We start from the raw sequence: 15,380 nt of genomic DNA, 5'->3' as shown, positions 1-15,380 counted from the left end.
AATGACAACGGTTCATTTCTACCATACCACTACTTTAATTCCAAAGACGTCCCCGTGTTGACGTCACATCGGTCAGCCAGAACTGTAGCACATCATGTCGTTACTGTGTTCTCCTTCTCTCATTCTGACTCAGGCTGCCTGAAAAACACCCACCATTCTGGCACTCAGCCAGCTTGGTTTCCTTGAAACCCATTGGTATCAAGGCAGTTAGCTCCCTGGCAGCCGATACAAGACTGGCACCCAAGTGACTAAGCAAAGAGAACTGCAGTAGAGAGGGACGTTTTAATCTGTGTCCCTTTGGTCTGGTGGAGTGACTAACTCTCCCAGGTAGCTCCGCCCACAGTGTGACTTGTTTGGGCTTGGTAACCTGAGCCATTTTGTCTTGCCTCTGCAATGTTTCTGCTCTGTTCTCCATCTGATAAGAAACAATACCTGCTATAATAATATCTAACATCAAAGCTTGCTGCATGACGTACACATGAATGCGACAAGAGTCGGTACAAATTTATGCAGTGGATGTGTGAGGGTGGTTAACTCTTTTGCTGAGATGTGGCACACCATTCACATTTGACCTATGCAGGTAACCATGCAGGTAACCATGCTCCACAAAAGCCTGTAGTGGGATCCAGAGAGACCTGGTACTGACAGTGGCTCCACCGAGCAGCTTCGCGCACACTGCCTCACTGACACCCCTCTACATGTTACCCCAAGATTTGTGGCCCAGTCGAGCTTGGATAAATTATTAATCACTCCACTGCTGACAAATTGGGTTTTTAATTGTGGGAAATCCTGTTCAACAACAACAACCGTGGGCCAGGCCCTGATTCATACTGGCTGATCGATCTGCCCCCTGACTCAGCCTTGTCTTTCTGAAGCCAGTGTGCCAGGTTACATACAGACAGAAATCTATCTGGGCATGAAGGGCTCTAGCAGGTCATACTTAATCAAGAGACTGTTACAGCTGTACTGTTGTGTCTAGTATCTATGTATCTCTGTGTATCTCTGTGTATTTGGCCCGGAGCTGTTTGTGTTATTGCATTTGCAGTTTGATCAGCAACCCAACTGTAATTGAGTTATATTGCTATGGGATATGTCTTAAGAAAATGATATTTGATTATCATTACATCACTGAGTTAGAGGGAGAGAGAGAGAGAGAGAGAGAGAGAGAGAGAGAGAGAGAGAGAGAGAGAGAGAGAGAAAGAGAGACATAGAGACAGAGAGAGACAGAGAGAGAGAGAGAGAGAGAGAGAGAGAGAGAGAGAGAGAGAGAGAGAGAGAGAGAGAGAGAGAGAGAGAGAGAGAGAGAGAGAGAGAGAGAGAGGAGGGTAGTATCAAAAAACAACTAGAGTATTATTCCATAAAGATTGCCTGAAACTTCAAGTTCAACCGGGTAGGCTATACAAACATACAATATTATTAGATTCTTTATATCTGTGTCATTATATCCAATCAATATACAACATTGCAATTATAAATAACTGATAGTGTAGCTTTCTTGACTCGTGGGGCTGCTTCTGGTCGTACACATAACCTAACATGAACAAACTAGTAGCGTATTTTAGGATAGCCTATCACGATATACTCAATGAAGTGAATGAAATCCCAAAACTAGTCATGTTAGACAAGTATTCAACAGACAACCATCAGCAGCAATACATCCCACTCCACATGATTAATCTGACACGTTTCAAAAAACACGTTAGTTATTATTCCAATCACAGAAAAGCCTACCTTTTTCATGTCAAGATATTGGATCGCAGAACGGATGACTCGGTCGGACAAGAGTATCCAGTCCCTTTACCTTACATGTCTGTTTTTATTGAGAAGCGATAATCTTTGATCTGGTCTGAAATGAACAGCGCGGTTCTAAAACATTATCAGGGCTGCGATTGAAGGTCCTTCAGGAGTGTAATCATTGTTTGTTGTGCCTTCCGCCGTATTCCCCTCTGCCTGTCGAGAGGCTAAATGGGATCTCGCCGGTTCTTTTCGGTACCCATCATTCAGGCTCATTCACGTTTGCAAGGAAAACGCAGTTTGGAGGCAGCCGGCGATGCTGCGGCGTTTGTTCCATGGAGACATGGGATGTGAGGTTGGGGTGGGGGTGGGGGTGGAGGCATTAGAGGGCCCCGGGAAAAAAACGTGCAAATAAACTGTCATCTCATATGGAATTCATAGAAAATAGTCGTACGAATTATAAATCATCACCCAGCACTTTAAACATTACTTTTTTCCCCACACGAACTTATAACATAAGGTAAAACTGCCATCACTGTCTGTCACAAGATAAATGTAAATCCTACTAACGGTACAGAAGCACAATCCATGCATGTCAATGACAATTTATGTAGATAGCCCTTAACCCAAAGAGTAAGGATACTGGATGGCCCTTTAGATTCACCACAGAATAAACATGCTCGTCATGGATTCGACATATTCTGGGTCCTGCAGTAACAGCTGACTTTTTAAACGTGTGGAGTCCTGTTGTTTTTCACCATCTACCAGAGCAATAGACTCGTCATCCATTCATGTATGTATTTATTTGTTTGTTTAATTGTGCTGTGGTTTCTGCTATTAGATGCAGACATTTGTGCAGTCGGTCATAGACTAAGCCAAGGTTCCAAATGGGATTGTTTTTCAAATTCTATATTTCCTTTGAGCACCCTTTATGAATTCTGACACACAAACACACAGTGTCTGCTATGTGGAAATTCACTTTCCCTTTTTCCAATGTCCCAGTTTGAAATTCAAACAAGAAAAAAGACGCCCTGTTTCCTCTACTGAGAAATGCCCTGTGTGGCTGTATTCATGATAACTAATTTATCATGTCACCATCAATTCCAGAAGTGAATATTTTAACTGGTCTTGGACTCAGATGTTGAAATATCTTTACCTTTAGTGTGAGGTTCTGACAATCATCTGACACAATCCATTGCCTCTCATTAAGATGCATGATTAATTCAACTCTATGCATTCATCTACAGTAAAGAGATGTAGAGCTGTAACCTTCTTATAGAAGTGTGTCTGTTTACCTGCACATAGTAGTGTGTGTTGAGAGAGCCAGTTCCAGTTTGTTGGATTACATTAGATACAGACTTCTGCTTGTGGCAGTCAAAAGGGAAATCATAGAAGCACCTTATATCCCCAAGCATATCCAACTCTGTCCTCTTTAATATGCAGATTATATTTGATAAACAAAGAGACAGATATGCATACATGAGATTTTTTTTATTTTTCCAAGGTTGTGTGCTGTTTGTGGGCAGCAGCTCCTTTTTTGATTGCTCAGGCTCTGTAGTGTTCCGAAAACAATCAAGACTCACAACTTGGTACCTTAGTTGAAAAATCATACAATACCATATTTAAAAATGTAGTTGTCCAAGCACGTGTACTGACCTGACCAACTGTACTCCCAAGAAAACAAACTCTGGTCAATAACATAATTATTCATTCATGCCTGAAAAGACGGGACCAACTTCTGAGCGTTAGACTCAGGTACTTTATGAAGAGAACAGACTGAGTGATGCATCCTATTGCAGGTCTCTCTCCCCAATGGGAGCTATGTAGTGCATTAGTGAGATGCCTATCAACAGATAAGCAGACCATGGCTAATTATTTTAGTGCAAACAGCTTGGTTAAGTCAAGATGTATTCATGCTTCAGCAGGATCAGGTGTTTTCAAAGTAAACAAATCATTGAAATGTATTTCTTGCCAATTTATCCAACCCAAGATTTGTTGAGTAATCGTGAATTAATTTATACTGTTTCACATGTATTACATTCATGACTGGAAATAAAACTGCAATCAAATATCCCCTCCTTAGCCTTCTGACAACAGTTCACCATTTGGCAAACTATCATTATATATCACAGTTGACTGATGTATACAAGATATATTGTAAGTCTTTCATGTTACAAGTATACCCCTGCCCTGTGTTAAAAAACCCCACGTAAATTTTATTATTGAGTAATTTATCATTTAATTTATGTTAGTATAGTTTAATTGAATTGCAATTACAATAAAATAACAATTTTTACTTTGGGATATCTACAATAGTGGCTAATGAAACAAAACTTTAATAGTTAATAACTATAAATGTTGCATTTTACATGATTGATTTCCATTTTTTGTCATAAACCTCTAGTCTTTAATTTGAATGATGAAACATATTTTGGGGATAGGATTTCTTTTTAATAACCACTACTAATTCATGAAATACCCTCAGTTGTTTTCCATCAAAGCCGATACCAAGCCCGGCACATCTTGAATGTCTGTATCTCTGCTTCTGTACACTGCCAGGCCCTGCTCTGTGGAGCATCACATTACTCTGTTCCATAATTGACAAGCTGTTCCTTATACACACCTCCTTCTCTGTGTAGGAGCCTCTCCAGGTCTTATAAGATGTTTCTCATATCATCCACAATCAGCATTAATATGTATTCCTCCTTGATGTGCTTGTGCAGTCACCACTCTGTGTATGTGTGTGTGTGTGGGGAGTGGGGTAAAATCAGGTAGTTCATTAATATGGGGTCAAATTATAACTTTGACATTTGGTTTTTCTTCTCTATATACCAGACCAAGCACACAGTTACCATGGTTTACATGAATCATTCAAAATCTACATGAAAGCCTTGATTCTGCTAAATTTGGAACACTCGGATTTACAATCTCTCCACTTCTGTAAGTGGAGAATCATTTTTTGTAATAAAATATACATGACCCTTTCTTTACTAGAGGTAAAAAAATACTAAGAGTATAAACTAAATATGGATAGTTCACTGAGACTCAGACTCAGTACTCTAGTCACGTTGGTCCCCATGTTTACAATATTTTGGTTTGATGGTCTACAATATTATTCACAAATTCCTTGTGGACTGGTGACATTTTAACAACCCCAACCTCTGAATGGACTGTTTCTATAAATGCACAAAGTCCAGAGAAGTTGCCCGTTGGCTTGTATAACTGGGTTCTTCCTGTGGAGGTTTGGCATTATAATGCAGACTGCTCCTCATGCTAGTGCCCCCAAGATGTCACGCCAATTATTTGTCGCTGTGGGAGAAACCTATTTGTGGAGGCTATTCTTAAAATAAAAGCAGGAAGTCACAGCCTTTCTACATCCTATCTTGCTCCTGACTGGACAGATAAGCCGGCACGTGTCACCTCTTGCTGTGACCCTGTACGGCCATCAAACCATAGCCATAGCAAGGTGGTGACGTGGCAGTCACATGACACATAACCTATTCGTTCTGTTCTCACCCCAGCAGAGTGACTCCAGTCCCACTGTGCGGCTCTCTGCTGTTCCATTTTGGACAGTTAAACTGATTTTACCACATGCCTAAGGCTCTGCCACACGTTAGGCCCAACCTTGAGTCTGTTACTGGCATTCACACATCGATGTCCTTTAATGGAGAAACAGAGAGATGATTTGTTTTGATCCTATGTTGTCCTCGAATGTTTGGTTGACATGGTATACAGTTTGGTTAAAGTGTTATGTACAGTAGCACCCTGCTGAGTGACCCTACTGATTGAGTAATTCAAATGAAGTGTCCCATGAATCCCATACAAAATATCAAATGGCATCTTCAACTAATAATAATAATAAATAATTCACAGTGTATGCTGATTACAAAATCACCAGATTATTACTGGACCAAATGTCCCTCTCTCCCTCTGGCTATTAAAATGTATCGCCACATTTCTTTCAATAATACAGCTCATTTACCTTAATATGCATAACAAATCTACAGCAAAACAGGCAAAACCAGATTGGCTATTGTAAAGCAAAGATAGTTTCCCATTACAGTAGTTCATGATGGCAACTATTAGATTTCCCCATATTAAACCATAAAACGGCAGCGTTTTAAGGGAGACCGGGTCACAATGAGATTATGCAATGTCCTACTGAACATTAGGCAAGGTAAGAGACCTGACAATGAAAGAGGCAGTGGGTTGACTGAAGCAGCTGGCAGTAGGATTTTAAGTGGGCGAGTGACATTTTGTCATAGACTCTATGTAATGACTCTCATCAGAAAGCGAGATAGAGGGATATGAGAAAAACAGTTGGTATGTCAGATAAAAGCAGTGAAGGAGAAAAAAGGGTCCGTAAAGTTTTGAGGGGGAGGGGGGATGCCTGAGAGCCAGGACTGCAGTGAGAAAGAAGGAGGGATTAAAGTGACCAGACTATTATGCAAGCAATTGGTCGACAGGAGGAGACACACATAAAAGAGGAAAGAGGCCATGTAGAATTTGACCAAGCTGAAGAGCCACACCAGTACTTGTTATGTTGTAATCTGTCTTTCAGTGATTGCTCAGATCAAACTGGGGTACTTTTAACCTAATTAAACATCCCTCCTGTTTTAGACTGACACAGGCATGGGGACAGACATGAGCAACATCTTAATATAACACCGCAGCATGTATAATTAATATTACAGGCACACAGGTTACTCTGTAAACTGTCCTGACCAAACACTTGTTAGTTTCATATTGTGTCAATTCCTACCATCTGCCTCCCATTATTTCTTTGACATTGTGTCACAGTATTTTGCCACAGGTCTTGTACTCAGTTAATTTAGTTAACAAATGGAATTCAGCTGTAACATAGGACCTTATCATTCTTGCCTGTGCCTTCCTTTGATTTTCTCTTGTTTATCAGATGCATAAAACAAGTATTTGATTCCTTTTTTCACCATATTTTCTACCTTCCAACTCGGTAAGTTTGACAAAAAAAAAACCCTATCTATCATCTTCTTATAATCTCTTGATATTGCCTGTGCTGCCAATATCTACCTAGAAATTGGCTTCCTCTTGCTTGGGCTGACCCAGCCAATGATTCTATAAAAAAATATTAATAAAATAAACGTATCAGTGTGGTAATCCTGGCACCATCGAGGCAACACCACAGATGGCGTTGTGAAGCAAGCTCCAGCATCCATTGCCTGCATTAATATTTAGAAAAGAGGAAGCATTGGGTTGAATCTCTACCTGTTGTGCGGCATTTCTTTAAATGGGAGAGATTTAAAATAAATGAAAATGATCTAGACATGACACTTTAATGTTGTACAACCCAACTTTTCTGCTTGACGGTAAACTAGGACTTTGTATTTAAGGGCAAGTGTGTGATGTAACTCATACAAAAAAGAACATTGTGTCTATTAATTGCAATGTGAATTATTTGGTGTGTGTCAGAGTAACAAGCATGTGGTGAGTGAGGTCAGACAGATTGCTGTCAGCATGGCCATGAACACATGGCTGTTCAGTTTGATCCTCTTGTACAGCATCTCTAAACTGTTCTGTGCACCCTAGTATCAATATAGTCAGTTCATTCAGGCTCTCCTTTATCTGCCTTTTATAATTGTCTCCTCATTATAAACCAATCAACCCTACCTGCTGGACCAAACTAAACTCCTCACAATTCATCACCTTAATCACCCCATCAAAAAAGAACATGGCTAGCCTTAAAAAAAAACTATCATCCATCATGACAACTAAAGTCAGGAATCATAAAGAACAAGATGACTGTGTGCCTCTATGCTGGGTTATATTTTTAGGTTAACGAATCATTCAAAAGTTTGTGTTTGTGGCTGCCTATATCAACTGTGATATCAATGGGTCAGCTCAGTGAGTGTGTCCACTTATACGTCTAATATCGTGAACATGCAGGTTGTCAGATCCATGAACAACTACAGGGCCGCTAGGCTCCCCAGTGAGCATCATCACAACCTTAAAAGGAGGCCCTGATGCTTCACTATACTCACCACAGGGGAGACAGCAGCAAGGGAGAATGTACTTTGAATCCCCTGTCTTTTCATCCTCTGAATCTCTGTTGACATTTAGAGCTCAGAGGCTTCCAAGGCCTGACTTCTATAGACAGTTGGGGGCCAGTGTTTTAGTTTTATGTTGGGGCCACTCCAGCTTAACATCATTTGTGTCTCATTGGTTCCCCATTGCACCTATTTTTGCTCAATGGGAGCTGCAAGCCAAATAATATGGTTGGGAAAATGAGTATAATGGTGCCCATTTCAGACTGGGCTACATTACTGAGAGGCTCATTACTGACTAGCATTATGCAGCCAGGAACTGTGCTAGTTCCAGCAGTTAGCATCAGCCTGGGATGTCTGGCAGAATGCAAAGGGATGATAGGTTGGTTTACATACTAGAACATAGACATTGTCATCTGTCTCTCTTTTACTTAATTACCTTCATTGGCTGGTAATCAGGAGTTATTTTACTAAACCTGTTCTCTGTAATCCTTGGGGTGAGTTTAATGCCGGAAACATCTGGAAATATTTGGCTCATCCATGATTTTCAATAGACCTATATCTATGCAACCTCAATGCTTCACATTAGCAGCTTGTCCTCACTGCTCAAACTGCCATCTGGAATTTGAATAATCTGAACAGCTCAGTCTGCCATAGGTTCTTCTTAATGTCTTGTCTACTTCTGTGAATCATGTGTCTGTGGTTGATTAAGATGTACTCTGTTAGCTTTTATAACGAGATTTTCTCTATTTCAAGGTAACAATGTTGATTATTTTTAAATCTACACACCATAAACTGCAGTTAAAATGTTATCCATGTGTACCTCATTGTAGTCAACAGGAGAATGAAGAAGCTTCGTTCTGGAATGTAGTGCAGTTTTAAGATCTTAGTTCAGATTTTAGTAGATAGATCACTTCTTGCCAGGAATTCAAAAAAGGCCTTCTCCACTTCACATACTATGCACTTATGATACAACATTAGGACTCCCTCTACTGTATTTATATTGAAATTACACTGAAAATAGCTAGTTTGGAGACTGTCAAGGCCCTCGGAAAGAGATGCAACGAGATGCTTGGAAATATTTTACTTTGCAATTATTGACTTGATTAGAGTATTTGGTTTAATAAGTCATCAGAGCTATCGAATCGTGTGGCACTTCAGACCTTTTGTTAAAATGTTTAAATATAATTGGTCTTGTGATTTGTATACTCTTCTCATTTTAATTGATCTATATTTTTCTTTCTTGCTTGCTTTCTTTAAAAAAATATATATCTCTTGTGGGCGGGCGTCTTGAGAGGGGGCGGAAAGTTCGGTTCAAAGGTGAAAGTTGAACGATTTTCACTTTGTTGTCTTTTGTGCTAAGCAGCAGAGTGGAGCCTGATCGAGTAGCAGCGTCTCTTCCCTCTTCCCCGAATCCTCTTAAAACTCCCTCCCGAACCTCTCCCCTTCTACCCTCGCCACCCTACCCTCCCCCTGATTACATTTCAAAGGACGGTGCAGGTAAGGCTGCCCAAACTTCTGTGTTTTCTTCTTCAGTGAAGGACAGGGTTAACGGAGCGCCTCAATGAGTTTTATAGGCCGCAACATTCAGAACAGCGGATTACCGTACATGCTAAGCTAAATTCGCAGCTAGCTAGCTAACTAGCAGTTTTTTCTGTCAACTAGCTAGTAACGTATCATACTGATTGAATGACACCCGGTCTTGCTAACTAAACATGATTATTAGGCTATAGTTAGCTATCGAATAATCAACTGCACTTTAAATTATGTAATATGGCTGCATTGAGAATGGTTACCTGTCTTTATTATGTTAGTGGCTTTAGTAGGTAAATCTGCTCGCTATGATTTGATCTGTACCTAGACTAGAGCTAGTTAGCTATCTTGCTTCGCCGAACTGGGGTAACTATCCAGATGCTAGCTAGCTACTTGGCTGGCACTAGCCAGCTAGCAGAGTGAGCTAAACACCTTAGCTACAAAACAACGATGCAAAAATTCATCAACTGACAGACTTGGCTAGCTGGCCATACCGTTGATGGCGTTGAACTATTTGTACGTACAAATCAAGTACGTAGTTCTTGTAGCTAACATTAGACTTATATTCAATATTTTAACCGCAGGAAGACTTGGTAACTATGTGATTAAGTCTGCTAAATGTCAGTATACTTATAAACTAGCTAGTCTTATCTCAGGTTCCTTCCTTGATGGGTCGGAAGGGAGATGGCTAACTGCCTGATTACTACAGATTCTATCATCCGTGATTTCAGTATTGAACTATGAAGGCTAGTTGGTGTTAATTCTACTGACAAAGCATTTACTTTGTGTGCATCTCCTCTTCTTGTAGACCTGGTACCTGCAACGAAATACTTTTTTTCTTGGCAAGTTTAGTCTTCAAACAGTGCAGCAGCTATGGATTCTGGTGTGGTTGAAGGAGGACTCAATGTCACCCTAACCATTCGACTACTCATGCATGGGAAGGTGAGTGTACTGTGTGCAGATTTATAAAGACCAGGAGGTCCCATCTGTAAATGTCACTCATATCGCATGTAAGTTACGTTTTTACACTGCAAGACAACAATCAATCAAGTTTTATTATTTCCCTGTGCCATCACAATCATCACAATATATTATTGTTTCTTATTACAGGAAGTCGGGAGCATTATTGGCAAGGTTAGTTACTTTTAAATACTGTCTTAGTCTGTTTTAATTTAGCTTTAGTTTACACTACGACCACGTCTTAAAGAGTGAAACCAGTCCTCTGGTGAAGTTTGTTGTGTAAACATTGTGTGTTGTTGCTCTTTCTGCAGAAGGGAGAGTCAGTGAAGAAGATGAGAGAGGAGGTATGTAAGCCTCCTGGCTGCAGGTGGAGATCCAAATGTGGCATTAGTAGTCAGTGGTGTGCCTCCTGCTTGACCGGGCATTGGTTTATCATTGGTATTCTTTCACCATCTTGTCTTATAAATCATGCAGAGTGGTGCTCGTATCAACATCTCAGAGGGGAACTGCCCAGAGAGGATTATCACCCTGGCTGGCCCCACCACCGCCATCTTCAAAGCCTTCTCTATGATCATTGAAAAACTGGAGGAGGTTAGTTGACTTTTAGCTTTTTTTTTTTAAATACTTCAAATGGATGCATGATAATTGAGCATCCATCTATTTTATCTTTCCTCTCTGCAGGACATTAGCAGTTCAATGACGAACAGCACGGCCACCAGCAAACCACCTGTTACTCTGCGAATTGTCGTGCCTGCTAGCCAGTGTGGCTCCCTCATTGGCAAGGGCGGCTGCAAAATCAAGGAGATCAGAGAGGTTGGTGCAGCTAAAAGACAAGTGAACAGTTCACTTTTACAGAGAGCTGAGCTGTGCAATTGATGCCCATCAGTAATTTCTCTTCCTGTCTGTCCTCAGTCAACAGGAGCTCAGGTACAGGTAGCAGGGGACATGCTTCCTAACTCAACAGAGCGTGCCATTACTATTGCAGGGACTCCTCAGTCCATCATTGAGTGTGTAAAGCAAATTTGCGTTGTAATGCTTGAGGTAAGAGGGACACATGGTACATTGCCTGTTTTGCACGCACATTCGATCAAATGATACCATTTGTGGCATCTCTGCATTGCTAATTGTTATATCTCTTTCTCTCCAGTCTCCCCCTAAAGGTGTTACCATCCCTTACAGACCCAAACCCTCAGGATCTCCTGTCATATTTGCAGGTGGTCAGGTAAATAAGATTCAATCATTCATATCTGCCTCAATGCATTTGTGAACAAGCTTATTTTACTGGCAGTCTTGTTTTTCTTGTTCACATTGCAGTGGTAGATAGTAATTTATAGATCTACACTACAGTGCTTGGTGCTAATCTGCTTTGTGCAGACGTTGACATCATGGCCAAATAGCCTCCAGAGTTTCTATCTTGGGGATGAGAAGTGCCCTGAAGCAGTTCAGAGTAGCTGCCTGATGCTGGGTGCACGTGCCCGAGACTCGTATCAGCATGCTTATGTGTGCTCTGCCCATTATTGTGTGTTGATGGCCAAAACACCAACGGCTTGTGTCAGACTTGCAGAAGCAAAGGTTTACTGAATATCTCAGCCCCCGTTTGTGTGAGTGGGTGGGCATGTCTTTTTCCATCCTACACCCTCCTAAGAGCTGTTCTGTCATTGCAGGCATATGCTGTCCAAGGACAGCACGCCATTCCACAGCCTGACGTAAGTGAAGGTCCCTCTGTAAGTGAGCCCATTAATTTACACATACAGTGAATGGTCCTGGGTAGTCATGATACCCTCTCACAATTCACCCTGTACCCACTATCTCATAGCATCTCTGCTTAATCTGAACTGCATCTGACAATTTGAGAAAATGATTTGTAGTTGCTAACACTGACTGTAACAATGTGGCTGTTTCCATTGTGCTCCATTGTTCCATTGAAAATGTCATTCATTTTCTTTCTTTCATCACTAATATGTATATCCAATAGTGGTCTACCATGTGCCTGATTTGTGTTGGATCCTGTGGTACTTGCAAATTATTAGTCTTTGTTGGGTAACTGTTAGCAAAACAGCACTGTAGCTGTTTGTATAGGCCATTGTGTCAATGGCCTATTTACTTTTGACGTCTGTTGTAATGAACTCGGCCAAAGCACTCATGCTGATCAGAGCCTTCCATCTCTGCCTTATCCCCCCCCTCTCCACTTCCTGTTCTCTACCCCTCCCCCCTCTCCACTTCCTGTTCTCCATCCCCCCCACACTTCTGTGCCTCTGCAGCTCACCAAGCTTCACCAGCTGGCCATGCAGCAGAGCCCCTTCCCCATCGCCCCGAGTAACCAGGGCTTCCAGGGTAGGTGGATCTAGGACAGCAGAAGGCATTCTATTTGTTCCAGGTTTTAACCATACAAGATCACTCAGGGTTTCTTATGTGCTCTCTCTATTTGAAGCTGGGATGGATGCATCTGCACAAACTGGTTCTCATGAGCTGACCATTCCAAACGATGTGAGTGTGGTATACTCCAACTACTTGAGCCACTCTGGTGAAGGATTCCAATAGTTTGCAGAGTTGCGCTTTCTAATTGTCTAATGACAGGAATACCCTTTTGTCCCTGATGCTCACCTCTCTCCTCCTGTCCCTCAGTTGATTGGCTGCATCATTGGCCGTCAGGGAGCGAAGATCAATGAGATCCGTCAGATGTCAGGGGCCCAGATAAAGATCGCCAACCCAGTCGAGGGCTCCTCAGACAGGCAGGTCACCATCACAGGTTCCCCTGCGAGCATCAGCCTGGCTGAGTACCTGATCAATGCCAGGTAAGAGCTACACCACAACTTATAACCACATTTAAATAATACATTTTCAGTATCATTGTGAAATATTCTGCTCCCCTGTAATAGTAGTCATATTTGGTTCACCTTTGTATTTTTCAGGCTGTCTTCTGAAGCCACTGGACTGGCAGCCAACTGATATGGATGACCTTAATCAGCACCTAACGTAACCCCCCCCCCCCCCCCTTACTTTTTACCAAGAGGTCCCTCACTGAAGTTAATGTTAAAAGTCCTCTGAACTTACCTTTTGTTCTTTCCTTTGGTTCTACACCTACTCGGTTGTAATTACAATTACAATGTATTGGTATTTTATTTATTTATTGTTTTAAAAATTCCCATTGCATATAGTTTTTTAAAGTTTTGTTGTTCTTTTTGGATGTATCTATTGTGATCTTAATATAGCAGAAAAAAAGTTTTGGAAAAATCTGAAAAGGCATATTTAATGTTTTTTATGTCAGATTTTTCTTAGAAAATGAAAAAATGAAGAAAAAAACTCCAATAACATAGATGGACTGTTCTTTCCCTTCATTTGATGAATATCTATATGTATTTATTTTTATTTAATACACAGCTCCTTGTGTTAGAATTCACTAATATTTGACATTATCTATCTAAAGCTGAACTTCCTGGATGAGGCTTTTTGGGTAATGGTTAAACGTAGGTGTAAATTATGTGCTCTAAAAATTGTATTATGGACGATGGTGTCAGAAATGAACTGATTTCTCCCTCTAAAGTGGGAGGTTGAGGAGTATTTTAAACTGCATTATGTGTCATTTATTTTCATTTGCTGTATAATGGTTTTGTCATTCCTGTCTTTTCATCCTTTTAAGTTTCTGTCAATCAGGACGTGTGAGCTTTGTGTACCGGATTCTAATGGGGTGGGTTGGGCATGGTCACTTCGATCATTTTCATCACTTTGGTGATTTCGCCTGTGTGAAAGATGTTTTTCTCCTGAAATTACTAAAATAGTAATAATGATGATGATAATAACATTGAAATGTTTGTTTTAAATAGAGAAAATATTTTTTTTAACTGCAGGGACGGGGGGGATGCTGCAAGGGGCTAAACTAAAAAAGACCTATTGGTCTTGATATAAGTATCATGCTGAGTTATTTAATTAATATAACTAAAAAGATTATAGAAATAATACTAGTTTCCTGCTATCCTTTTTGCCTGGGTCAAATTTTATTTTTTATTATTCTTTGCAGGATGAAGAAACTGACATTTTTGTGCACGTTTTCAAAATATTGTAGATTTGGGTGCAATTGAATTGTTGCAGAACTTAAATACAGAAATAAAAATATGTGAAATGTTTAAAATGACCTTGGTTGCTTGTTTGTTAATCTCATAAGTTTATAGAAAGTATATTATTCAATATGCTGAAATTAAATTGTGATCATACAATGGTCTATGGTTTGTGTTTGGGCAAACAAAACCAGATTCTTCTAAATGATTATTATGTACAGTACTGTGAAAAAGTCTTGGGCACAATAAAAAATAAAGGTTAAGGAAAAATGCTTTAAGAAATAATGAAATTAAAAAGAAATTACAAAAAGTTTAGCAAAATTGCACTTTTATACTTCTGCATAAATAAATAAATTATATTACATATATTTGTTTGATTAAACGTTTTCAAATCTGATATACTTAAACGAAAAAATGCAGCAACATTAACTTTAAATTTACTATAATTCCAATGTATTTTTACTACAAATAGGTACTGTACAAAACTTTATGCATCATTATTAGTATCCTCATCTGCCTCCTCACCGACGAGACACCAGAGATGTCGCCTACTAATTAATAAACTGCTTTGCGCAATTCCTGTGCTGTTCTTAATTACGATTAAATAATAATGATAAAAGCTGCCCTCGTGTACACACCGCCCTCATCGAAACATGTAATTCAAGAAAAGCTGTAGCACTTAATTGAAGAAATACAGTATAACACATTATTTGTGTAAAAAATCTTGGGTGCCCAAGACTTATGCACAGTACTGTATGAACAACCAAGACAACTCTTTTTTTACCCAATACATTTTTTTTATTGTTGCTCATAGTATTTGATTTTGATATAATTCATATTTTACAGGTACAATGTGCAATGCTGTATAAAAACAAAACCTCTATTAAATTCAAATGGTACTTGTTAAACTACCACCAGAGAGCAGTATTCTATCTCTGATCTGGCTACTTAGTGATCTTAAAGGGATGAGTCTATTTAAAACTCAGTGGTAGGGACTCAAAATCCAAAGAAGTATTCCACATTAACAGCTGATGGCCCTAATCATGAAGTATGTTTTGAAAGAGTAAAACATTTTGGT

At 40.0% G+C, this 15,380-nt stretch overlaps 1 protein-coding gene across 2 annotated transcripts; it reads left to right on the top strand.

Annotated features, from left to right (window-relative positions):
• Positions 1-9,114: 9,114 nt before the first annotated feature.
• Positions 9,115-14,379, top strand: pcbp2 (poly(rC) binding protein 2). Of its 2 annotated transcripts, none has more exons than XM_067239975.1 (13): positions 9,115-9,254; positions 10,096-10,229; positions 10,398-10,421; positions 10,559-10,591; positions 10,722-10,838; positions 10,929-11,060; positions 11,160-11,288; positions 11,395-11,469; positions 11,912-11,953; positions 12,509-12,581; positions 12,679-12,734; positions 12,873-13,042; positions 13,160-14,379. In XM_067239975.1, exons 2-13 carry the CDS (start codon positions 10,161-10,163, stop codon positions 13,194-13,196), a joined length of 957 nt encoding a protein of 318 aa, XP_067096076.1. In that variant the 5' UTR covers positions 9,115-9,254; positions 10,096-10,160; the 3' UTR covers positions 13,197-14,379. The 2 variants fall into 2 exon arrangements, with proteins under 2 accessions (XP_067096076.1, XP_067096075.1); XM_067239974.1 differs by having other exon boundaries at positions 11,912-11,971.
• The last annotated feature ends 1,001 nt before the right edge of the window (positions 14,380-15,380 follow it).

The sequence above is a fragment of the Osmerus mordax genome, chromosome 7 (genome assembly GCF_038355195.1).
Source record: "Osmerus mordax isolate fOsmMor3 chromosome 7, fOsmMor3.pri, whole genome shotgun sequence".
Lineage (NCBI taxonomy): Eukaryota > Metazoa > Chordata > Actinopteri > Osmeriformes > Osmeridae > Osmerus > Osmerus mordax.
This window is presented reverse-complemented; position numbering and strand designations above follow the sequence as displayed.

Coding starts and splice junctions, on each gene's coding strand:
- pcbp2 (XM_067239974.1), top strand. CDS start 10,161: ATGGATTCTGGTGTGGTTGAAGGAGGACTCAATGTCACCCTAACCATT. Junction 10,230..10,397: donor GACTACTCATGCATGGGAAG/GTGAGTGTACTG, acceptor TTCTTATTACAG/GAAGTCGGGAGCATTATTGG. Junction 11,289..11,394: donor TTTGCGTTGTAATGCTTGAG/GTAAGAGGGACA, acceptor CTTTCTCTCCAG/TCTCCCCCTAAAGGTGTTAC.